Genomic DNA, 24,213 nt, shown 5'->3' on the forward strand with positions numbered 1-24,213 from the left:
GCACTGCAATATATCCTATCATTACAGCAGAAGGGCAGTCTGGCAATCTTTCTCTGCTTGTTGCTTCACAGAAGTGGAGCAGGAGTTGTTCCCTATGCGTAAATCTACACAATTTATTACTGTGAGAAAAAAGCACCTGGCTGAGAGTTATTTGTTGACCCATGCTGCACGAAATAAAAAGTCTCCAAGGAGCTGCAACCACTGCAGACGGTATCACTGCGAATTAAATAATTATTCCTCACCACACTTTACAGCTATCTGAAAGGACACTAGTGAGATAGGGCCTGATCATTTTTACCATGCTAGCAGTGAGAGAACCAGAGGAAATGGCTTTAAGATGAGACAAGGGACATCCAGATTAGACATTAGAAAATGATTTTTCACTGTTAGGGTGGTCAGGCATTGGGATAGGTTGCTCAGGGAAGTGGTGGAATCACCATCCGGGTCTGACGCTGGGTGATAATCCAGTGGTTATGGGGTTATGGTGGCAGTGGACAGTTGGGCTGGATGATCTTAAAGGTCTCCTCCAACCTTGATGATTCCAAGAATCATGAATCTGACTCTTGTGCTGACAGTCAACATCACTGTCCTCCGGTGGTTTATTTTTTCCCGTATACTGAGAAACTCGGTCTCGTTTCCTTGCGTGTGCCAATATGCTCCTAGAAGGATGCTTCCAGGCCCGTTATCCTCACACCAGGCCCGCGTTCCTCCTGGGCAGGAGCAGAGCTTTAGCAGAGCTTTAGTAGAGCTCGCAGTGCGATGCACGGTGCAAACCCCACGGCTTTGGCGCTCCCGCCTCGCTCCGCGTCCAGGCGCTCCCGCGGCGGCCGGGCCGTGGGAGCGCTGGTGCTTTCCAGGCGGGAGGACGCCCGAACCTCGCTCCTGGGGGGACGATCCCTCCCGGTGACATGCCGGCGGCGCTGACAGACAGCTGACGCGCGGAGGAACACCGCACCGCCGCGTCAGCGGGCCCATTTAGATCCGGCCGCCGCCGCCATTTCACGGAGAACGGGCGGGGCGCGCTCGCCGCGGAGCCCCCGGGAGCAGCCACGACCCCACTCCGGCCACGGCCCCGCGGAGCCCCAGGCGGAGGGAGCCGCTCGCGGCACCGAGACGGTGGCGCCCGCGGGCGGCCCCAGAACCTTCCTTCACCCGCCCCGCCCCTCCGCCCCTGGCCCCGCCTCTTCGCCGCCGAAGCCCCGCCCCCAGAGCCGTTGGCGACGGCGTGTCCGGCCCGGCCTCGCCCATCGGCCCCGCCTCCCGCCCCCCCCCGCGGCGTCCGGGCCTGGCCAGCGGCGGTGGCGGCAGCGCGGGGCTCTCTCGCCCTCTGTCTCTCTCTCTCCCGGGCGGGCGGCGCCTTTCGGCTCTCCCGCACCTCACACCCCCTCACGGCAGTAACGGGCGGCGGCGGCGGCGGGCGGAGCGCTCTCGCGGCAGCCTGACGGCCCCGCTGCCCGCAGGCAGGCAGGACTCCGGGCGGCTGGTCGGGCGGGCGCCCCCCGGCTGTTTCCGGAGGAAGGAGAAGCGCGGCTGCCCCCTCCCCCCTCTCCGCCTTCCTCCCCCTCCTCCTCCTCCTCTTCCTCCTCCTCCTCCTCCTCCTCCTCCCTCCCGGCCCCCCGAGCGGAGCGCGGAGTCACCGCGGCGCGCAGACGGGCCCGGCACTCTCACACACACAATGGCGCTGAAACGCATCAACAAGGTGAGTGGACGCCGCGGCTCCTCCTCCTTCGCCGGCCCCGCGTTTCCCTTCCCCCCTCCCCCCCGCCCTGCTTCGCCCTTTTTTTTTTTTTTTTTTTGTTTGGTTGCTTTTCTTTTCCCTTCCCCCCCCGCCCCCCCCCCCCCCGCCCCGGGAGGAGACGGGCACGACCGCGGGGCTGGGGGAGAAGGCGGAGGCGGGAGGCCGGGAAGCGGCGGCTCCTTCCGGCGGGGCCGCGGCCCGGCCGGGACGACGAGGCCGCTCTCCGTGGAGCTGGGCCCAGGAGCTCGGAGCTCGGCCCCGGCCCCCTCCTGAGGGCGTGGGTCGGGGAGCCGGGGCCGCGGCGGGGAGCGGCAGGTCCCGGGGCCGCTCGGATGTCAGCGCAGCCCGGAGCCGGCCCGGTGTCGCCGCCGCTGCCCCTCGGCCGCCGGGCAGCCCGGATGGCTCTGGTCCGTGTGTGCCGGGGGTTCTCGGCGCGGTGGCGGCGCTGCCCGGGGCGGGCAGCGGCCCCTCGGCCGGGCTCTCCCTTCCTCCGTGCAACTTCTCTCCCGCATTGTAAGATGGCGGCGGGTCCGCCTGGCCCGGGCCCTTTCCGGGTTCCCTCGCGTTCCGCAGTAACGCGGCGCGGACAGTCGGAGTGGCCGCCGCGGTGCCGCCCTCGCTCCGCCGTCGCCCGTTTCCGCCGCCCGGGGAATCCATCGGCCGCCCGGGGAATCCATCGGCCGCCCGGGGATCGGTTCCCCCCGCGCCCGGCGGGAGCGCGCTGCGCGCCGCCGCCGCCTCCCCCAGTTGCACAATCGAAGCCGGGTGGAGCAACTTCGCGGCGGCTAACTCGGAAAAAATGCCGAGGTGATGAAAGTTTGTTGGGGTTTTTGTTGTTGTTGGTTGTTTTTTTTTTTTATTAAACCTCTCCCAGGGTGAGAAGACTCCCGGCGTGAGGTTGCGCTTGGGCAGCCTTAGGTTTTCTCGGTAGGTTTGAGAATTGCTGGGACGTAATGGCAAAACGCGATGGGAGTGCAGCGGCGTTACCGGGAAGTCGCTGTGGGTCTGTGCTCCTTCCTACGCGAGCTACGTGGAGCGTTTACGTGTTTCAAGAGCTCAGAGGAGTTTCTTGGTCATCTCGTAGCCTGCCAAGATGGCAGAAAGTCAGTGTGTCCTGAAACCGGTTAACTCGGTGCACAAAACACCTTTTGTAGACAGTGTATAAACTTCATGCCGCCTTTTAGTCTCGCTGTAATTAAACGCAGTGCTTGTAGGCATATTTCAGTCAATATGAGGGATTTTATAATTTTTTTTAGTGAATCGATAGTTCCGTTGTCTTTGAAAATTTTAAATCCATTCCGGATAGCAAACTGAATGGATTGTATTTGAAATACGGCTGTGCTCTGACAAGAATTTCAAAACAATTCCTTTTGAATCTGCCATCAGAACTTGTTCCCCTGTATTAGCGGATGATATCACTTGAGTTGAAACACAGCTAGAATACTCCCTGGTATGCTTTGTCATCAGCTCATGCTTATGAAACACGTTCAGGCGCTGCAGGTAAGAATTTCCTGTCAAATGTAAACCAAGGCAAACCCCCACTTACGTAGTAATCTGGTGGTCAGAACCTGAAAACGATTCAGCATGACTCTTGAACCAGTAAGTCACCTCTTTGACTGCAAGGTTTTGGCCTGTTGTGTGCAGTCTCTTGTCCTGTATTGGTCCTTACGTTCTGTGGCACTGTGTAGTAACAAGGTTCTTCCTTTACCCAGTGCAAGAGTTTAGGAGTGGGGAGATGATTGGGTTAGGGTTTTTCTTTATACCTTTTTCTTCTTGTTTGTTTTGTTCTTTTGAAGATGCTATTTTTAATTAATTGCATCATGCCGTGCTACAAGATGCATTTCCAAATTCACATAGAGTTTGCTGTTTTGATTTTGTATTTGCCAACCTGGAAATTGATGTTTTGCTAGACCGAAACCATTGTTTGCAAGTTGCTTTCTTTCCAGTACTGATTTCCAGTACGACCATTTACTGGAATTGAGGCTGAAATCAAAAAATAACAGGGCCAGTTTTGTAGCAGAATGGTTGTGGATGTCCTTTTAATCTTGTCAACCAGCAAAGCCAGAGAGAATGGCATGCTGTCACTGGTAAGCTGGGATCTGCTGTCATCCTGTTGTAAGGTCACAGATCAGACCTTGGAACTCTCTGCTTCCGTGTAGTATGTTGTTGGCAGTAGATGAGAACAGGCTAAAGAGAGACCAGGACCTCAAAACCTTGTAATCACACAGAACTGATTTAGTTTGTCTTGTGGTATTACTTGTCAGGACTAGAATTCATTGTCTTCTGCAACAGATGACATCCCGAATGCACCAGTGAAGATATTTTCAGTCTGTTTGACTGATTCCCTCTTTGTGGACTTGACATGTAAAGGAGAATAACATTTGTTATTATATTGGGTAAACCAGACTTTCCAATTCTGTTAACGTGTGTAGATTTAATCTGAAGTCTGTTACACATTCAGGGTACAACAATTGCTACTTAAGACATAACTGGCAAATTCTGCTTATGACTTGAAAATGAAAGCACATGAGTATTTATGTGCTCTGTATTGGGTTATCCACTTCTGGAACACCCTTTGTAAAGCGCTCTCCAAACTGAAGTAGTTGACAGGTACATAGCCATTCCCAGAAAGGTTATTGTTATGCTGGAGCTCATCATGGCATCTGTGCCATCTGCTCTGAGGGTAGCCTGCATTCAGTTGGCAGAACTCTTTCATTGATATGGCTTGCTTTGCACAAGAGTGGCAGTTGTTTTGTTGTGGCAAGCAAGTTCTTCTACCCCGGAATAATGTGAACCTGTATATTTAGGTGTTTGCTTTATTGAGGATGAAATTGTTCCCCAGATTTTTTTTCCGCAAATTGTCAAGAAATTCGTGTTGATTTATGAGCCTGTATGTAAATGCTTGGTACATGCTGTGGCACATTGCCTTGGTCTGAAGTGTTGATGGTACCTGCTGAACACACATCCTGTAATTGCTGCAGCATTTTGGCACTTCCGCTTCCCATGATGATGATCCGGTAATAGGGAAGCATATATGTAGGAGTAGGGAATCAGGAATGTGTAACGCTGAGGAAACTTGGCTATGTTACATCATTGATGCACATCCACTTTATCACTGCTGTACACATCCATTAACGTGAGGTAAATCTAAGTGGCCTAAGTGGTGATCTTGATAGGCTAAAAATAGAATTAATACAGGAGATGTATGCATGAAATGTCTTGTCTGTGAAATCTTTAAGAAAGCTTGTGCCTGCTGTGTTTTATGGCTATTTGATTAAGCATAGCACAAGCCAGCATCATAATGTTGGAATAATTTATTAGAAAATCTTAAGTGGAGTTGGCATCCTGGAAGCTAAAGGCTGAAAGGACGAAACCATTTATTGCTACTTAAGTACAGATAGAAGGCTTCCATTGACAGTGGAGGAGGCTGAATAACTATTTTCCTCAAGGCTATAGCCTCCAGCACTATTCCTAGATGTATAATTAATTGCAACTTTAACTGCTCTTCTCCAGATGCTTATAGTAAGAAATGCTGCTAACCCTGGAGATATCCACAATATTTTTCAGAGATTGGATGTAGTATGTATCAATGAGGACTGCATGGAAATCTGCATTAGTTTAACCAAAGGTGATTCAGTTGAAGCATTATGAAGCCTGCTTATTACTTTTTTTTTATGCTACTACTTTTTTCCTTTTGAACTTAGTATGAAATTAAAAAAAAATAGCTAGGTGAAGCTGTTTGAATAAATTGTTCTTCTCTAGAGGAAACCCACAACACTTTACTTTTGCAGGCAGTCTTGGATTTAGTTTGCTGTGCTTTTTCAAAATATTTAAATATTTAGAAATAAGTCTGGGTTTGTGTGTTTACGGCCTCAGAAAGTTAAGATTAGCTAGCTAATGAAATTCAGTTAATGTAAGCTTAGTTGAAATGCTTTAAACCTTTGTGAATGCTCTCTCTATGTATTGAGTTACCTTTTTAGTGTAGTTATGTCACCTTAACTATTGTGAATACCCGGGGCTAGACTAAGCCCTGCCTCAGGTAGTCACTTCAGTGCAACTGTTGCAGAAGGCAGGAGGTTGATTTTTAAATCATATTGCAGTAATGGAGTTTGGGAACCTCTAGGATTGAAGTGTTTTTTAAAAATCAGAATAAAATTATTTACTATCAGATGAAAGCTGTCATCACTTAAATTTTGTTTAAGATTTAGCTTATCCAAATAGTCAGAAGTAACATTTATACTATGGAATCAAATAATGAAAATGGAAATAACGTTTCTTAACTGGGTAGGATTGCTACTCTATACTGAAGTCCAGCACTTATTATTAAGGAACTGGGTGTGTTTTAAGAACTGGTCTTTTTTTTGTGAGAGAGGAAAAGTGATGCTGCCTTAGTTAGAAAGTTTAGACTGTGATAACTTAAAAGATTTCTCCTGTTAAATGAACATGGTGCTGGTGAAACAAGTTCCCAGTCAGCACAGATCTTTAAATGTGTGCATTGGAGTGGGAGGAGAATGGGGATTGTTATCTCACTTAAGTAATTTAGAGAACTTCAGAGATCAGTATTCCATGAGATGGGTACTTCCTGCATACCTTAAAAAGCATTCTCCCGTATATTAAGGATTTAGGTGGGATAATGTATAGAGTAAAAAAGTGGTCCAACCTTTATGATCTTCATGATCATTCCAGGTTTTAGAGATGTGGGTTTGAAAGTAAGCTAGTCCTTTTGCTATTATTCCTTGTGTGAGTTCCTTGTACAGAAGAGCTGATGTAGAACTCCACAGAATGAGCTCCCTTCAGCCGCCCGCCCAGCCTGTAACCACCTCTGAGGCCTTTTCTGTGCTCACACATTAATGGGTGAAGGAGCAGGGAAGGATGTAAACAGCTGTAAGCAGCAGCTGTTGGATCCTGAGCAGTAAACTGCCTCTTGCCAAAGGCATCTCTGTTCCTTGTGGAGGCCACCTCCAGCCTGGTGTTATCCCCTACCCATGGATGTGTTCTCTGCATCCACTGGGTTGAACTGTCCTGTGAGAGGATGGAGGTTCTTAACCTTCTCTGAGATGTCAAGTGACAGCTGGTAAGGAGGAGTGGGAAAGGTTGAGCTTTTGTGTAATTCAGATTAGGGCATTGATACGTCATCTCTGTTAAATCTTTCTGTTGCAAATATGAAGGTTTTGCCACTTTAATTGTCTGCTCTGTGTTCTCATATAGGTCCCTCCCCTATGCATCAAAGCTGGCAGATGGGAACTTGCACTTCAGCATTAGATCTGATCTCTCAGTATAAGCTGACTTTTGTTGATGGTTTTAGGCTAAGATGCTGTAGCTTACATTGGAAAGGCTGAGTTAGAGAAATGCATTTTCTCCTGTGGTTGATTTGATGTAATAACCTGGTGGTATAATATGCAGGAAAGAAAAATAGGGTAAGAAATGAAAGCAGCAGTGTGAATGTATATATTACTGCAGTCAGTAGTGCATTTTTAAATGTTTTAAAAGTTGGTTTTATCAGAAGAGAGTCTTAAACTGTGTTGAGTTGCACATGCTGAAAAGTTTTATAAACTTCTGGAATCTAAATTTAATGCCTCAAACTCTAAATGGCAAATGCAGGTGCCTTTTTTTTAAAAAAAAAACCAAGTTCTCTTCATTGGGCTTTTTATGGGGCACTGATATGATGCATTAAATGCAGTAGTTGTGTTGGGGAAGCCTTGCAAAAAAAATTAGTTAAAATTATATTCACAAGTTTAAGTTGGTGTTTATGCCTTTGGCAGCTCTTTGTAAAACACTTGGATGTACACAAGGTTTAATACTGAAAAATGAGCCAAACAGAGCATTGCAGGATTCAGGGCTGAAAGTTAAATAGGTAGGGGAGATTTTTTTATTTTGTTTAAACATCATTCAGAGCCTTCTTACCAACAGTAAATTTCAGTATTAAATTTTTGTTTAAAGGAAGCCTTTGTTCTGAACCTCGTCCATTTGAGAAGTGTGCTATGCTAGACATCTTCAAGATCTCCTGCAGTTTTTCTCACTGTAATTGTGATTGTTTTTTATTCTGGTCTTAAGAAGGCAAGTTGGGAGGATTGCAGGCTGCTTTGCAAATGTTACGGCCCAGTAAAAAAAAAGGAGGCGTCCAATGTTTAATCCTTTCCACAAGCATCTGGACGCCAGAGTTGCAAGCTGAACTCGGTGCAGATGCTAAAGTGCTTTAGGTCTTCCTGTTGGGAAGGCACGAGGATTGTATTAAGTGCTCAGTTAACTTTATAGTGAGCTTCTCTGTAACCTGGAGTTAGGTTGGCCAGGTGCTCATCATTTCTGTGAGCTCTTCTAAGTTTTTAATACGTACAAGTGCCTCGCTTTAGGACAGTATTTCCCAACCTGTGTTGGCCTATTTGAGTAATAATGCCAAAAAATTCTCTTAAATGAGATAAATGCAAACTTTGTTTTTCCTTTTAGACTTAGTTTTAGTTTCTTCTTGCCTTGAATAATATAGAGGGATCTTCTGAATGACAATTTGCCAGCTGAGCAATGACCCCCTACTTCAGGATGCAGTCTGTTGATAAAGATGTTTTTAAACTTTTTTAAAAAACTTTTTCAAAAAACATTTCCCCCCCTTTTTTTTTTTTTTTAAACTTTAAGACCCTTCTGGACATCATTATTCTCTGGATAACTGAGGTAGAACTCAACTGTAAGAGCAACTGTGTTTTGGTGTGGTTTTTTTTTGGTTTTTTTCTACCCTGTTGTCTTGGTGTGAGCTGATTTTGTGTGTAACTGTACCTAATCCTATAGACAAGCCCTTAGTTTTGCATCTCTGTGACTTAGCTGTTAAAAACACAGAACAGTTTTGAAGGGTAGTTACACAAATAGCTTGATGTGATAGGGTAGTTGTACACTGTAGGTAAGCTAGTGTAATCATTCCCACACACTTGTGTTCACAGAATATACCCCCTGTGGTATATGGCAGTAGCTTTCACCTGCATCTTTGGATTCATACAAAACGTGGACTGTCAAGACAGCTTTTAAAAAGGAGAGCTGATTTTCAGAGTTCATTAGGTTAAATAATTAAATTTCAGAATAATAAACTGCTTTTGAACAGTGAATTCACTATGCTGGTTAAAGACATGGTGTTACTTATTAGAATATTAATTTGATTACTTTGTGTTACATAGTTTTCCTTTCTGTACATTTCCTTGAGAACATGGAGAATCCTTGTACCTTTATTCAGAAGATGCAGGCCTACTGAGGTTATGTGCTCCATTGAGACTGCTTGTCATTTCTGCAAAAACCTGTCCTGTACTCTGCCACTCTCCAAAGTCATTGTGTAGTCTTGGCAAGGTTTGGGAGGAGGCTCCTGTCACACTGAGTCCAGAGCAGGGCACGTACCAGGTGCAGCTTCTGGTTGGTGTGTCAAATGCTGGTGGCTGAGGTTCTGCTGTGTGTCACTGTGCCCTCAACAAGCTGCAGGGCAGCACGTTGGGAGGCTCTCGGGAAATACTGCCAAACACCTGCACCTAACAAGTACTTAAGCTAGCATTTATGGGAAATTGTCTAGCACAATGCCAAAATCACATTCCTGAGTGCATTATGTTGAATATAAACTTCTTTCCAACTGCATCAGTTTACATTTGTGTGGATTGTCCCTTTGATTCCCAGCCATTCTGTTTCATTTATCTTGGTGCCTCTTGCTGCTTCTCTTGTAGCCTGTTTACACTGGTTACCCTCCTCTCTGAGGGCTGTATTGTAGTCCTGGGTTACAGAACCAAAGATCAGCGTGGTTCTTGCAGGAAAAAAGTCCCAAGTAAAAAGAATGCTAAGTTTCAGGGTCCAATATTCAAAAACTTGGGAATGCCAAAATTAAAATAACCAGCTGTCATTGAGTGGCTAGGTAGTTAACCAGTGCTTCACTTCACACTTCTCCCTTCAATGTACTTTAGTCGGTGTACACAGCCCTCATTCTACAGTGAGCACAGGAGTGTTTTAATAAGCTCTGTTTTCAGGTAATTGTTATAATACCTCAGAATTTGTGTGTAAAGCAGATTTTCTTCATCTTGAGTAAGACAACTGCTGTGTTTTTGATTTTGGGGGAAAGAAACGATACTTTTGAATTCAAAGCACAACTACAGATGTGTAGTTGCCACCTTTTTTCTAACTTTATTCTGAATGCCTTTAACGAGGGACCAGGAAAGCAAGGTCTGTAACTCAGCTCCTTTTCCAGTTGGATCTGTCCACTACTCTGCAAAACACTGGAATAAACAGAGAGCCGTTTTAGTTGCAGTAACTCTGAAATCTGCTGAAAGCCATTACCTGTATTGTACCCCTTCCAAATCTCAGAACAGAGGAGAAGAGCTGTAGACAATACTCTCATTCACAAAGGGCTTGTGTACTGGAAGGTGGGTTCTTTGAAAAGATAGTAGGTGGTCACCTGAGTAGTTTGTATCACAGTCCAAGTACACAAAGTTACTTTAATTACAGTTATGCAGCAGTCTGGCATTTCCTTCCTTGAGTGCAAGGCTTAAAAAATGAGTTATTTCTATGTTTGTCTTCCATTATACCATTATGATATTGCTGCTAGACATTGTACAAACAATATGCAGAGTGTAGCCTGAAAAATTCAGTACTAAGGGCTGAAAGGAGAACCATGAAAAATAGAAGCAGAATGACCAAAATAGGGAGAATCACAACTGTTACATTACTGGTTGTGTTTTGGGTTTCTTAAAAAACTTTTCTGTGCTCTTTGATCCTCGCTATTTTCTGTGACTCCCCTTCATGTGCTTCCTCTGCATAGTTGCTCTAATGTCTTTTTTAAATGACAGAAACCTACATCTTTCTGTATCTATGCACTGTCATTACACACTGGATTTATCTATTTATTGTTAGCTAAAAGGCCAGCTTGTTTGAAACTGATAATTTTCTGCTGGTATCATTTGTTTTGTGATGTGTATTATACCACTGCTTTCTTATTCTGCTTAGAAATCCACATTCAGTGTCCTTTCAAAATGTTATTTTCTGCTTCCAGGGGTAATTAATTTCCATGCTGAAACAAACGTTTCAAATGCAGGTGTGTGGGATGAGGCAGTAGTTCTTTGCTGCTTGACACTCCTTAATCTTCAAACAGGCTTAAGTGTTCTTCCCCTCCCTTTATAGCTGCTTCCAATCCTTCCTTCTTTTTTAAAGCTGTTTTCAGCTGTGAGCTAATGAGTAAAACTAATGCAGTGATGAATTTTGGGATGCTTAGAGTTTGAAATATCCTGTTTGATACAACATGAGACAAGCAGTCAAGTTAATAAAGGTTGATTTTTTTTAATTGGCCTAAGTGTTCTTTTTTCTCTTTAGTTTGTTTGTTTGTTGTTCTCTTTTGTTTGTTGTGATTTGTTTTTTCTTTGTTTTCTTTTGTTGTTTTTTTTTAATTTCTAATTTAACTGCATATCACCTTTCATGGCCCTCCAAGGTAGAACAAGTTATTGTCTGGAAAATTAAAGCAAGTTAACTCCATTTTTTCCAATATGCTTTCTCAACTACAAACCAGAAAGCTGCAATATATGATTTTTACAAGTAGTTGTGTTACAAACCAATATTAAATCTCTACAAACCAATGTTAAATGTAACTGAGTTTAAGCTCGTGGAGGACAATCTTCAGTCACTGGTGGGAGTGATCTTCTGCCACCCTGTATTTAGTTAGTTGCTAGTACCTTTAAAATTAAGGCCTGGCTATTCTGGCTTAAACTAGAAACATGTAGTAGTAGTGCCACAGACAGTATGAATTCTGACAAATGGGAAGAAAAGAAGCCAGCACAGATGTTGGTCTATTTGCTAATGGCAGGAAGGCAGCTCGGTAGGCACCTGGCTGTCGTTTCTTACAGAATTTGCTGAGACCTGAAAACTTTTGTTGTCATGCACCTGGATATTTGGATGAGATATCCCTTATTGTTCTTTAAATTATTGTTTGAGGGTCTTTTTAGCAGCTTTTCTGTCAAAAAAGACACTTGTGGTTTATAATAGAATCATAGTCCTGCATTCGTACTCACATGTCAATGTTTTGAATCATCACTTGAAGCATAAACCATGTTTTTCTATGTTATATACAATTATATTTCTGCAAAACAAGCAGATTAGTTAGCCTTTATAAGTATGTTTTTGAAAGTACTGATTTGGGTTTTTACTAGCTTTCTAATATACAGTGAAAGAGAAGAGAGGAGATTAAGAATGGGGCTATTTCACCAATGAAACTGCATCTTGCTAGAAACTTTAGGTGAAACTGGCAGAAGGCAATGGTGCTGAATTTATTTTAAAGCAGATCTAACTGTTGCAGTGGCAGGTACTGTTGCCATATTTCTAGTTATCTCTGTTTTCCAAAACCCTGTTAGAAAACTGTACATGTATTGCTTCTTGTCTGTTACGTTGCTGTTGTCCTCTAACAGTAGCGTTGACACTTACTCCTTAAACAGTGTTTAAAGCTGTAAAATGCTGAGTGACTGATCATCCTGGTGGAGAAGTAGGAGCTATTGCAACTTTATATTTGGAAACTGGGACACAGAAATGGTGACTTGCTGGAGCTATACCGGAAACCTCTGGCAGTGACAGAGACTACTAGTCATGGTTGTAATTCAAGACTAATCCTTTCCGATAGGCAACAGCATGTCACTCCGTACCAAATTTGGGTTATTGTCCCCATGTTTCACATTTACTTCTTGGGAGTTTTCTTTATTTTTTTTTTTAAATCACCTAAAAAGTGAAAAACTGTAACAACTGACTCCAGGAAAATGTGGGTTCTACTTTGGGGATTTTTAAGAAGGTTTGGGATGTAGCTTAATACCTCTTTGTAAAGGGAAAGCACTACTGATACCATGTGAATGAAAAGAAGCAAAGTTGGAGAAGTAGGTATGGCAGTAGAAGAAATATGAAAAACAGAAAGTTCTTATATCTAGAAATGCTACAGAACAATGCTTGGGAACATTTTTAAATTCTAAAATACTAATTAAACTCTACTTTGTAAAATTAAACTTAATGTGGTCTTTACCTTCTTGGTGAGAAATGGGTAAAAGAGGGCAACAGTTATGAGGTAATTTCTTTAAAATTGTGTTTTTATATCGGCTCATGGAAATGATGAAGCTTAGTTTTGGTGTCAGATCTGTTTTTCAGATTAAATATTTTTTTGTTATAGAATCGTTGCCACTGATTGATGAGAAGAAAAGTAGGTTTGTATTTATACTAAGTGGGAAGCTTTAAAAAAAAAAAAGCTCCTCCTTTTCCTTCAACAAAATGCTTCAACTGCACTCCAAATATCACAGCCCACATGCCTCTGCTTGTTTAGTTTCCAGTTATTCCAGTTTGCCTGTTGGATTTAGCAGAGTTGTAGCTTTCAGAAGGAGGTGCTTTTTAAAGTTACTAAGAGAGAACTTTCTTCTCCCTTGTGACAAAAAGCCTCCCCTCTGTGTGTAGATGTGAAGTGTCTCTCACTTAACAGAGAGGCGAAGTAGGTCTGGTGTTACTGTGAGCCAGGGTTTGCTTCATGTTTGCCCAAGTTCTTCCACAGCCTTTCACACTCTGCTGAAGCAAACAGCTCTGCTACAAACTTTACTCCTCTGACCATAGTACCCAAGAGAAGCAAATACAAGAGTGTGCTACCTCAGCCTTTTTTCCTTTCCAAATTTAGTGGGCGAATTTCTTGCCCTGTGGGTGAAATGCTAGGTGGTGTATCATGTGCTCCTAAAATTATCTGTATATTGAACTGCTTTGATTAGCACAATTAGGTGGTTTGTTTTTTTTGTTTTTTTTTTGCTGAAGCGTTTTGGGCCAGGCAAACTTTAGTCCTTTCGTTAATGAAGGTCGCTACTTGTTTGTTATCTGGAACAGTTCAAGTAGTTAAAAGCAGTAATTCTGTATAGATATATATTTTGAAATTACTAGAGTCTGGAATATTCAAACTCGTTTGTTTCAGCTTTTAAATTATTTTTAGTACAACCAAAGGTTTTTTTGCACAAACTTTTCACTGGGACTTAACAAATTTGTCTTATATTTGTAATGCTACTTATCTTTACTTTTCCTAGTTGAATTACTGACATACTCTAATTCTCCTGCTGTGTTAAAATATCTATTTTTATCTTGAGTACTGAGTTCTTGTTTCTCTGAAGATGATAGTACCTTTTGAAGAGCTCTCTAGTCTAATGAACATACCTCCGACAGTCCACTTTATACTGATCTTCTCTCATCCTTGTCTTCATGCTACCTCAATTTCCTAATTTTCATAAACTGCATGAAGAGCCTTTTCATAGTTCTTAGTCTGTGTGATAGTAAAAAAACCAACAGGATCTAAATGTTCTTGCAGGATTAAATCAAAGAATGCAGTAGTAACTATACAACTACATGAAAATAATATTTGTGTCTATCTCCTTATTTCATTGCTATAGCTTACTTTAAGGAACATGATATCCTTTTTCCTCTCAGATTTTTGAAATGATTGATCATTCTTAGAAGCTTTCCATCTGAAACTTCTTTTACATATGGACCTAATGAGTGATATTTCATAGAAATAAGTCTATTGCAGGGACCCTCAGTAGTAACTGGAGAGTGTAGAGAAACGTATTCTAAGTGTGTTTACTGTGATGATGTGGAAAGAGCTGTTGCCCACGCTTTAAGTAACAGCAGCAGTGAAATGAGCTGTAATATTAATTTCATTGTGCCGTTGCTTATCAAAACTGATACAGTCTCATTTTGTAAAACAAGTCTGATTCCAGTGCAAAACCGAAGTCTTGTTACTTGGGAAGTTCATCAGAATTCACACATGTAGGAAGGGGAAACCTGCGCCTAAATTTTCTTGGTGTTTTGGGGGAAGGGGATTGGTGTGGGGTGGTTTTGTTGTTTGGGGTTTTTTAGTTGGTTTTGGGTTTGGGTTTTTTTTAATGTAAAGTACAGAATTTGTGAAACATAAAGGATACACGTTAGGATCTTCCCAGACAAAAGTTAGCTGTCCAGTCCAAATCTGCATGTATTTCCAGTATAATAGGTGTGCCTGGGCTTCTTTAATGTCTGACAAAGTTTTTGTTTTAATGACTTTAAAGACTTGCAGGAAAAAAAACTGGTGTGGTACTGTTAAGATATGGAAGATGGGATGAAGGTTTTACCTTTTCCTATGACTTCTAGATACCTTGACAAATGCAGATTTTTAGAGGCTCTTGAAGCCATTTTTAGATTCAAAGGAGAGCAAGGAAGAAAGAAGGTAGCTGTTACTTGCTTTAACTGAAAATGTAAATTTAGTTTTAAAACACCCTGTCCTAACAAATGACTTGTGGAGCATTAAAATTAAGGCAGAGCTTCTTTGATTCGTCACAGCAGTATTGGTGCTACACAAGGAATCCTCCATCTGAAGTTTCTGTTTTCATTCTCTCTGGAATGGGGGAGGGAACTGTTTCTACACAGTTATTTTGAATTTTAAAGGCATAATTGCCTTAAATGTGAAGTTTAAAATAAAAAATACAGTTATTTTTCCTGATTCCAGCACTTGTCAGCCTCTTGAATTTTCCTGTCTGTTCTAATCTGTGTAACAGATCCCTGCTGGAGGTAGTGGTTAAAGTGAAACTTTGTCAGTGGGGGTTTTTCTTTCTGTTCTGAGTTTTAATGTCAGATGTTACATACATAGTGTTTTCTGTTTCATGAAAACTCATCAAAACTCATCAATAGCTTTCTCTCCTTCCACTTCAGGCTTCTCTAGCTAAGACTGAGTCCTTGGAAATTTTGGTCAGAAAGTGGTTAAACTTTGCCTGCTTCAGGATTTGTGTCCTGTTCTCCTTTCTTCAGCAGGAATGTCTTTATGGTAGTACTTGGAAAAGTACAGTCATTGTAGCTGTTCACCTTCATAGCTGGATTTTGTGCTTGTTGTCTTTTATAAAGACATTTTTTATACTGATCTAGTGGTTCTAATAGTTGTTAATTGCACATTCCCCTGTGTCTGTACATGGAAAAACTGTTAAAGGTTTTTGCTAGACATGAAGTGAAAATTACTCTGTTCATGTTTCTGCTCTGAACAGTATGGTTTTTTTGTTTGTTTTCTTCCTAAAGGAACTTAGTGACTTAGCCCGTGATCCTCCAGCACAGTGTTCAGCAGGTCCCGTTGGAGATGACAGTAAGTAATTTAAGATTTCTGTTTTGCTCTGCTAACTCAAAGCATATCATGCATAGATAATAATGCGGAGTTTTTCTTTTGTAGTGTTTCATTGGCAAGCCACAATTATGGGACCTGTAAGTATTCTAATTCTTGTGAAGTAATATTAAGTGAGTAGTTCTTATTGAGAAAAAAACTGGGGGGGCGTTGATTTACTTTTTTTTTTTTTTTAAACCTCTCCTTATCTGACTTCAGTTCTAGAAGTGTTTCTTACAGTAGCAGAAAATGAGGGAGGGGAAAAAAATTAATTAATTTGTTGCTGCAGTGTTTTATGAGGACATATTTCAGCTGAGATGATTTCTAGAGCAATGTTAGATATACTATCACTTAATATCTAGAAACTTTGGTTGCATTTAACTTTTTCCGAAGTTTGAATCTAATATGGACTTTACTAGGAGCTGTTCCTAATGTCAGGAATTAGTTGGGATGTTTTTGTGTGGATCTTAGAGCAAGGAGTCCTTATTTGGTCTGGTGTCATATGCTGAGATCTGGGATACTTGAAGGATAGAAGGGGAAAATATCACTGAAATGTGAGGGTTTAGTTATGACTGGAGGAAAAAATTCTTTTTTACATGTTCAATAAGCATCTGAAACCTGAATGTGGTTTTTTCCTCATTAAGGAAGCAAAACGTTTGCCTTTAATGAAAACATAACATGGAAACACTTGACATCTGGAGTTCTCAGGGCTGGTTATCTGTATTGAAAAAACAAAACCTTGTGTAACTTGCGAAGACAAATAGCGGATTCCAGTAGACCTGCAGCCACAATATGATGCTTCTGGTGAGGCTACAAAGTAGGAATTAAATATCAGTGATACTGAATGGCCCTGACTTTATGGCTACAAGTGTGTTATTAGGAGACCACAATGGAAAATGTGCTTATTAGAGGTTCATTCACCTGGTTGGAAAAATATCTCTTCATCCCAAAGTACCTGGTCCTCATTGATTGTAACTAGGTACCTCAAAGAGACAGAATTGTTCAATGGCTATATTTGTGCTTAAATGGCAGGGAGTGTTTTGAACTGTACTGGGTATGATGAATCTGTGTGACTGGTGTCTGCATGGTCATGAGGTATTAAACATTGGTTGAATTTAAATTGAGATTATTATTTTTAGTTTCCCATTCTGGTTTAATAATGTACAACTCCTTTTTTCCCCATGTGGTTTTTGTGGTGTCAGGTGGTCGGTGTTCCTGTTTCCAGATCAAGCAATATCCTGACAGAAATGTGGTGTTAGTAGTTTTTGTGTTCCTGTGGTGTTGTCTTTAATAACCAACAAGGATTGTAGAACCAATCATCTGGTCTTCCACCTCTGCAGGCTCTGATTTTCTTGGATAGGTGTAAGAGAGCTTGCGTTGGTTTAACACATTCTAAGAGGAGCTTCTGTATTTGCTAAAATGTATCCCCAGAATATGTGCAGTAAAAGGGTTGTTGTTTTGGTTCCTCAAGGCCTCACATGGTATCTATTAACCAAGTACAAGAGGTTATATCTTGATCACTAGATTTTCATCAGAGATTGGATATGGGTTATAACCTTGTTGGCAGGTTTGAATCCCTTGTTTTGCGTTGCAGATTGTCATTTTCTGGTATTTAAGTAAGATGTAGTTATTTCCTTACATTGGTGAAATGTTTTGCAATTAATATGAGAATTCAGTTTACAAATAATGCAGAAGTGTACTGTGTATGTTTCAAATTCATTTTCCCTAGCCCTGAATTCAGAATTAAAAGCATAGTAGTCTTCAGGTTAAAGAATAAAATTGTTAGCTCTATTTCAGAAATTTAGTTGTAGTTTTACTGTCATCTTTTTTACTTCCACATGTTGCTTTACTGCTGATAGTTGACACCTGAATGAATTATCCTCATAATTGTTTCCTTGGACAAAGGAAATGTAAAATACTATTCCATACCACATTAGAGTGAATTTCTAAAACAGAAAGGGAGGAAGAATTCACTTGAATCTTCTTTTTTTTTTTTTTTGTCTGTTTGGTTGTGCTGGTAGGGTGATGGGGGTTTTTTGTTGGTTTTTCTTTTTGTTGGGGTCTTTGTTTTCTTTTTTCTAAGGAACAAGGAGTTAGGTGTGTATTCAGAGGTTTTCTGAAGGGCTGAGCAATGCCTAAGCTGAGGACAGAACGTAAAGAGGGAATGGGAGTCCATGGCCACTCTAAACCTGGATTGTCATAACAAATAAGCTCCAAACACAGAACTGGAGGATTTTGAATCTGATGAACTCTGTTAACATTACTTTTTGGAGTTACCTCAGAAGCATTTGAATGCTTTTGCCAAGTAATCTTGAGTGGATTGTCAGAGAAACTGTTTTTTATGAAGCACTAGCTTGGAGAGGTCCATACAGAAAGTGATCTGTATATATTCTGTATCGCTTACCTTAGGAAGTAGTAATTGAATTTTAATTGTATCTCTCTTGTACTGGTGAATTAAACATTTCAGTTGTTTAAACAAATTTCCTCTCCTTTTATTTATTTAAAAAAAAGATCTTCAGTGGTATTTAGTCGTAAAGATGATAATAGGAGAATTATTTGTTTGCTTTGACAGAACGACAGTCCATATCAGGGTGGCGTATTCTTCTTGACAATTCACTTTCCTACAGACTACCCATTCAAACCACCTAAGGTAGGTATTGCTTTCTAATTTGTGAAATTAGTGCTTTTTAAAGAACTGAGTACAGGACAGAAATTGTCAGTCTAGGTGTTGTAATATTGTCCAGTTCTCACTTCTTTTCACACATTCTTACAGTACATTAGATGGCTGGGTCCCATTCTGACTACCACAAGAATGGGTGTGTTAGCATGTACTTTATGAGCAAATCCATGTGTATGAATTTGGAATGTCATGGAATGATATCTGGGGTTATTTCTGGTTTTCTTAACTGATAGGAAAACTCATTAGCAGTGTTACTATAATAGAGTTCTCACTGAGGTGACTGTCAAGTATTAGTGTAGTTGTTTGGATTGGCCTGTAGGAATGTGACACTGTGGGTAGGGATTAACTTGCTGAGTGCCTCAAATCAGCAAAGAGGTTATCTGTTAGAATTTGGCAGTAATTGCAAAATATGCTCTTTTTTTGGTAGCTTTATCAGCTGCTACCTTTGTCTTCCAATTTTCAGTCAATATGAAAATGTGACTGAAGTACTTGAAGTTCCTTAGCTGTGTGACAGCACTGTAGTTCAGGCACTTCTGTTGAGTGTCTTCATCATGCAGGCAGCTGTGATTAAAACACAGCCTTGTACTTGCCCTCTCTCTGTTTGAAATGGTGCCTGGTAATGGGAGACTGAGAGATTGTGGCTTGGGTGCATTTCCCTGAATTTCGTGCAGTTTAACTGCTTGATCCTTTTCTTTTAGAGTAAATTGAATTGACTAAAAGCTTTACTGAGAAGAAAGGATGCCATCACTGTCATCGTAGACCAAAACACTTTTTTTTTTTTGTTTGTGTTGCAGGTTGCATTTACAACAAGAATCTATCATCCAAATATTAACAGTAATGGCAGCATTTGTCTTGATATTCTCAGATCACAGTGGTCTCCTGCTTTAACTATTTCTAAAGGTAACTTTCCTGAACGAGAAATGATTACAACTTGTACTGAATACTGTGCTTTTAGTTTGATAATGGTGCCTTACTGCATTTTTAGTGGATATCTGTTTTTTTCTAACACCTTCTGCTACACGGCTGTTTAAGACCTTGTCTGGCCACTTGCTTCAGTATTAGCAGAGTTTGTTTCATTGGTCCCAGGGGACTTTGCCAGCATTTGGATTGAAATAGGCCTGTAGTGGTGTATTCGAGCTAAGGCTGAGAAACTGCTTGTTTGCAGCTGTCCATGTAGATACACACGTGCATATTAAATTAAAGATTAAATTAAAGTCAGTTTTTAATAATGAAATTTGCATATTTTTTGAATGTCTAGAATAACATGCAGAGTTATCTTGGCATATCTGTGGTAGATGAATAAAACTGGTTTTGATATATGTTGCTTTCTGCCACTGTGCACTGGCATTGTATTACATCATGAACAAAGCTTTCTGATCCTACTTCAGGATAAATTGATGTTGTGTTGCAATAGAAGATTTTTAGCTTTCCTCATTTTACTGTAGTAAATAACAGATAATTCTCAAATACTTTCATGATGATCAAATTGTTTTGCCTCAAAGCCACTAGTCTCTATGGCTTCAAAAGATCCATCAGTGCCCTTTTGTCTATAGAACTTGTAAATCCTGTCTGTCCAAGGAGTCAGTTTGTGATTTGAATGTGGATTCCCTATATTTTAATGCTTCACTGTTTTCCTTTAAAACTGCTGTGAGAATAGGAAATGAAGTCCTCATAGTTGCCTACAACAGTGTTACTTTTTTTTTTTTTTTCCTCACAACATACATGTAGTTTCATCAGTGTAGACCAGGGTGTTGTTACCTTACATGCAACAGATAAAGAAGTCAGTCTGATTTAGAAAAAAAATAAATTTAAATTTGAAGATTTTGTAGTGTTAGTGATGAAAACCATGGATATGCTGGTCATCAGAGTACATAATGTGCTTTTGTTGGCTGCTGTGTTACATCATAGTGCAGGGGACAACAGTGCTGTTCTCATGTGCTCACTGACAGCTGTAACTGTTGGGAAACAGGAAACAAATAGTTCTTACAAACTTTTAATTTATTCTGGGCTTTTTACTTAAAACAAGTTACAGATATATTTGGCTGTTTATCAGGAAAATACCTCTTAGGTTCTCTCCTGTGCTGACATTGTGCTCATGTAAAGATCTGTGTTCCATTGTTTGAGATTGTTGCTCCTGTTTTGCTATTGAGAATGCTTTTTTTTTTTTTGCAGTTCTCTTATCCATTTGTTCACTGTTATGTGATCCAAATCCAGATGACCCACTAGTGCCAGAGATTGCACGTATCTATAAAACAGACAGAGACAAGTAAGTACAGAGTTGCACAAGACTAGTACTTTAACAGACTTTGTAAGAGTGCATTGTCAGACAGCAGTTGTGTTTAGTGAGCCTTTTGTGAAAATCCGAGATGGAGGGGACTTGTGTGTCAGAGAAGTGACTGTTCTTGGTAGTGCATAATTTAAAAACAGAGGAGCTGAGCAGCTTTGAAGTTGTGGGTCAAGGAGGCTATCTTTTTCTCACGTGGGGAAGTATTTTTCAATATATATTGCCCATTTTTTTTGCTTACTGCACATAAATAGAGTATAGTTAGATCTTTATAATGAAGAAAAGATAGCTGTGTTGTTTTGGTGCTTTCATTTGGCAGCAGCTTGGCCTACAGTTTTGCTGCTACCCTTGAAAACAGGCTGCAGAACTTTTTTTCCTATCTGTGTTGCAACAACTTTATTTTCCTGAGGTACTTTTAACATTTTGCACAGATAGAATTATTGGTTTGGTTTTTTCATATATATATTAATGCTAAATACATTTGTCCAATTAGGTACAATAGGTTAGCAAGAGAGTGGACAGAGAAATACGCTATGCTGTAGGGTAAGAATATCTGCACATTATGGTGCATTTGACAAAATGGAAATTTGTCAGCACTTGGGTGCTGCATGCTCTAAGCACTGGATTAACTAACAGATAATGGATGCACCAGTTACTGAACCTGGAAATTTAACAGCTTGATCTGTGATTAGTGTGTAATATAGTGGCTAGTCACTATTTCTCACAACTACTGCTCTTGCATGGCCCCAAAAGAAAAGTTAGTATGAAATAATTACTGAGTTCTGAGCCAGCTTGTCAACTTGTTCTGGTAAGTATTTACCCAGATTTTGTCAGAATTTGGTTCAAAGTGATGCATGTAGCGAGACCTCATGAAGAGACATTGGTGAATTTAGACAATCCAAATTTCAACTTTTTTTATACAGCAGTGTCTGTCTTCCACATATAAAGTAGGAAAACATATGGGGATTATGTTCTGCCTGTATAGTTGAAAATTAACTTCTTACTGACAAGCATGGAGTTAAGTGAAAACTAATTGTCAGTTCAGTTCCTGTGGAAGTAGTGTACTTCAAATAGTCTTTTAATGTCCTTTAAAAATTGTTTGAGCAATGTATTTGTGTGGAAAGAGAGTATTAAGTGTGAAGAAATGTTTAGTGTTGTTTTTCTTTAAAATGGGAAATTTGATGTTCTGTATCCAATGATATTATTAACCAAATAATCTTTACTTACAGCATGTGATACAGTGTAATCTTACCTAAGAGCAATATTTAAACAAAATCCTCCCTTTGCATCTCCCATCCCAGATAGTGTTTATTCCTTCCTCAGTCATTTTCTCACAACAGACTTCTGGCAAATTTGCTTGTCATGAATTTCAAGTTTTTCCTATAAATTAGAGAATATCCTAATTTGTCTACAGAAGGAATTGTTCAGTTTTTTTCAGTTCAGGTATATCTTAGTACGGAAAGAGAGTTCTTGTAGTGTAAAGAGAATAGGGAGATAGGGATAAAGTTATACTTAATCATAAACTGGTTAGGAAATTTTTATTTTCATGCTGACATTAATTCACTTCCTGTTTTTGTTTGCAGGTACAACAGAATATCTCGGGAATGGACTCAGAAGTATGCCATGTGATGCTACCTTAAAGTCAGAATAACCTGCATTATAGCTGGAATAAACTTTAAATTACTGTTCCTTTTTTGATTTTCTTATCCGGCTGCTCCCCTATCAGACCTCATCTTTTTTATTTTTTTGTTTACCTCCTTCCATTCATGCACATGCTCATCTGAGAAGACTTTAGTTCTTCCAGCTTTGGACAATAACTGCTTTTAGAATCTGTAAAGTAGTTACACAAGAACAATTGCCCAAGATTCAGAATTTTTTTTTAATGGAGCATGTGTATTATGTGGCCAATGTCTTCATTCTAACTTGGTTATGAGATTAAAAACAAACATTCCTCACTGCTCTAACAGATACTGAAGATATCACCTGAAGGGGGGAGGGGAGATGGATGTTCAGTTTTCTCCCATCAAAGAAGTAACATTGCTGTAGCAACATCCATCTTGTTCCAAACCTTCCAGTGTTAGAGAACTGAGGTTTTATTATTTACTTTTGCTCATAACTGATGTGTCTGGAGAATTGGTACTGAATCTATAGCATCAGCAGAACAGAAAATGTGATGTATCTTATGCATGTCAATAAAGGAATGACCAGTTCTTGTTTTACAGAGAATGGAAATTGGAAGTCAAACATCCCTTGTATTCCAAAATAGGGTTTAAGAACATTTTTGTAATTCATTTAAATTTTGTTAGGAGGCTTGGAGCTATTAGTTAATCTGTCTTCCAAAACACTGTTTAATATAGCACTGAATAAATGATGCAAGTTGTCAATGGATGAGTGATCAACTAATAGCTCTACTAGTAATTGATTTATTTTCTTCAATAAAGTTGCATAAACCAATGAGTTAGCTGCCTGGATTAATCAATATGGGAAACAAAATCTTTTGTAAAAGCAAAGCTGGTTTTTGTATATACTGTTGGCATTTGCCTCATTGTTTAACATCAAATAATGATGTAAAGTTCAATAGAGTGAATCTTTTGCCATTTTCAGTTCTAATGCTCAGTCTGTTGCAGGTTGACACATTGCTCGGCCTGATGTATGCAGAATTAATAAGCTAACATAGCAGTGTAGCCGTAGTAGTGTGCTACACTTGGTGCTGGGAGCCCAGCGTTCACGGATGGACTTGGGACCCAGCAGATCTGAAGTGGTGTATCGTGGAGATACTTCCTGATGCACCCGCGTTTGCTGACTGAGAACCTTTTCCTTCACCTTGTACACTTGACAACTGAAAGATCTTAATGTGGGAGTAATGATGAGGCAAAAAAAATTATAAAATAAAGTACTGTTTTGATGTGGGAATTGTCATGAGGCTGTGTTGAAGTGACTTTACTATGTGGGATGTTCGTTACCATTGAAAAAGACTTGTTCAGCCATGCTGCCATTTACATTGATGACTATTTTAATGCAACAGACACTTTCTTCATGTCAGGTGACTAAACGTGAATAAAGACTCATTGCTATTGGATTTTTGTTCTACAAGAAACATTGTCTTGTGCCATTAGTTTATCTTCGCAGCAACAAGGGCATTATTAAACATCCGACCCTCCTCTTTCCTGCCCTCTTCCTTCATATTTTTTCTTGTTTAATTTTTTTGGTCTCCATTCTTAACATCCATAGCTTAATTTTCTCTAGTCTTGTACTATCACTTTATTGTGCATCTGTGACTTCTCACTGGCACCACTTTTGCACTGCTTATAGTTATGTACATTCTGATTCCTTGTCCCCACATGGATGTGGAAAGCTAGATGTAAAATAAATGTTAAACCTTAATTTTT

The 24,213-nt window shown here is 40.6% G+C and overlaps 1 protein-coding gene across 2 annotated transcripts; it reads left to right on the forward strand.

Moving 5' to 3' along the window:
• Positions 1–1,251: 1,251 nt before the first annotated feature.
• Positions 1,252–24,213, forward strand: UBE2D3 (ubiquitin conjugating enzyme E2 D3). 2 transcript variants are annotated; one of them, XM_027635798.1, is made up of 8 exons: positions 2,456–2,545; positions 15,782–15,845; positions 15,930–15,961; positions 18,433–18,510; positions 19,335–19,440; positions 20,713–20,806; positions 21,318–21,367; positions 22,408–24,213. In XM_027635798.1, coding segments are annotated over exons 2-7 (360 nt in total). In that variant the 5' UTR covers positions 2,456–2,545; positions 15,782–15,844; the 3' UTR covers position 21,367; positions 22,408–24,213. The 2 variants fall into 2 exon arrangements, with proteins under 2 accessions (XP_027491598.1, XP_027491599.1); XM_027635797.1 differs by lacking the exons at positions 2,456–2,545; positions 21,318–21,367 and adding an exon at positions 1,252–1,699.

This window comes from Corapipo altera, unplaced genomic scaffold (assembly GCF_003945725.1).
Source record: "Corapipo altera isolate COAL_440 unplaced genomic scaffold, ASM394572v1 22b, whole genome shotgun sequence".
In the NCBI taxonomy this organism is placed as follows: Eukaryota; Metazoa; Chordata; class Aves; order Passeriformes; family Pipridae; genus Corapipo; species Corapipo altera.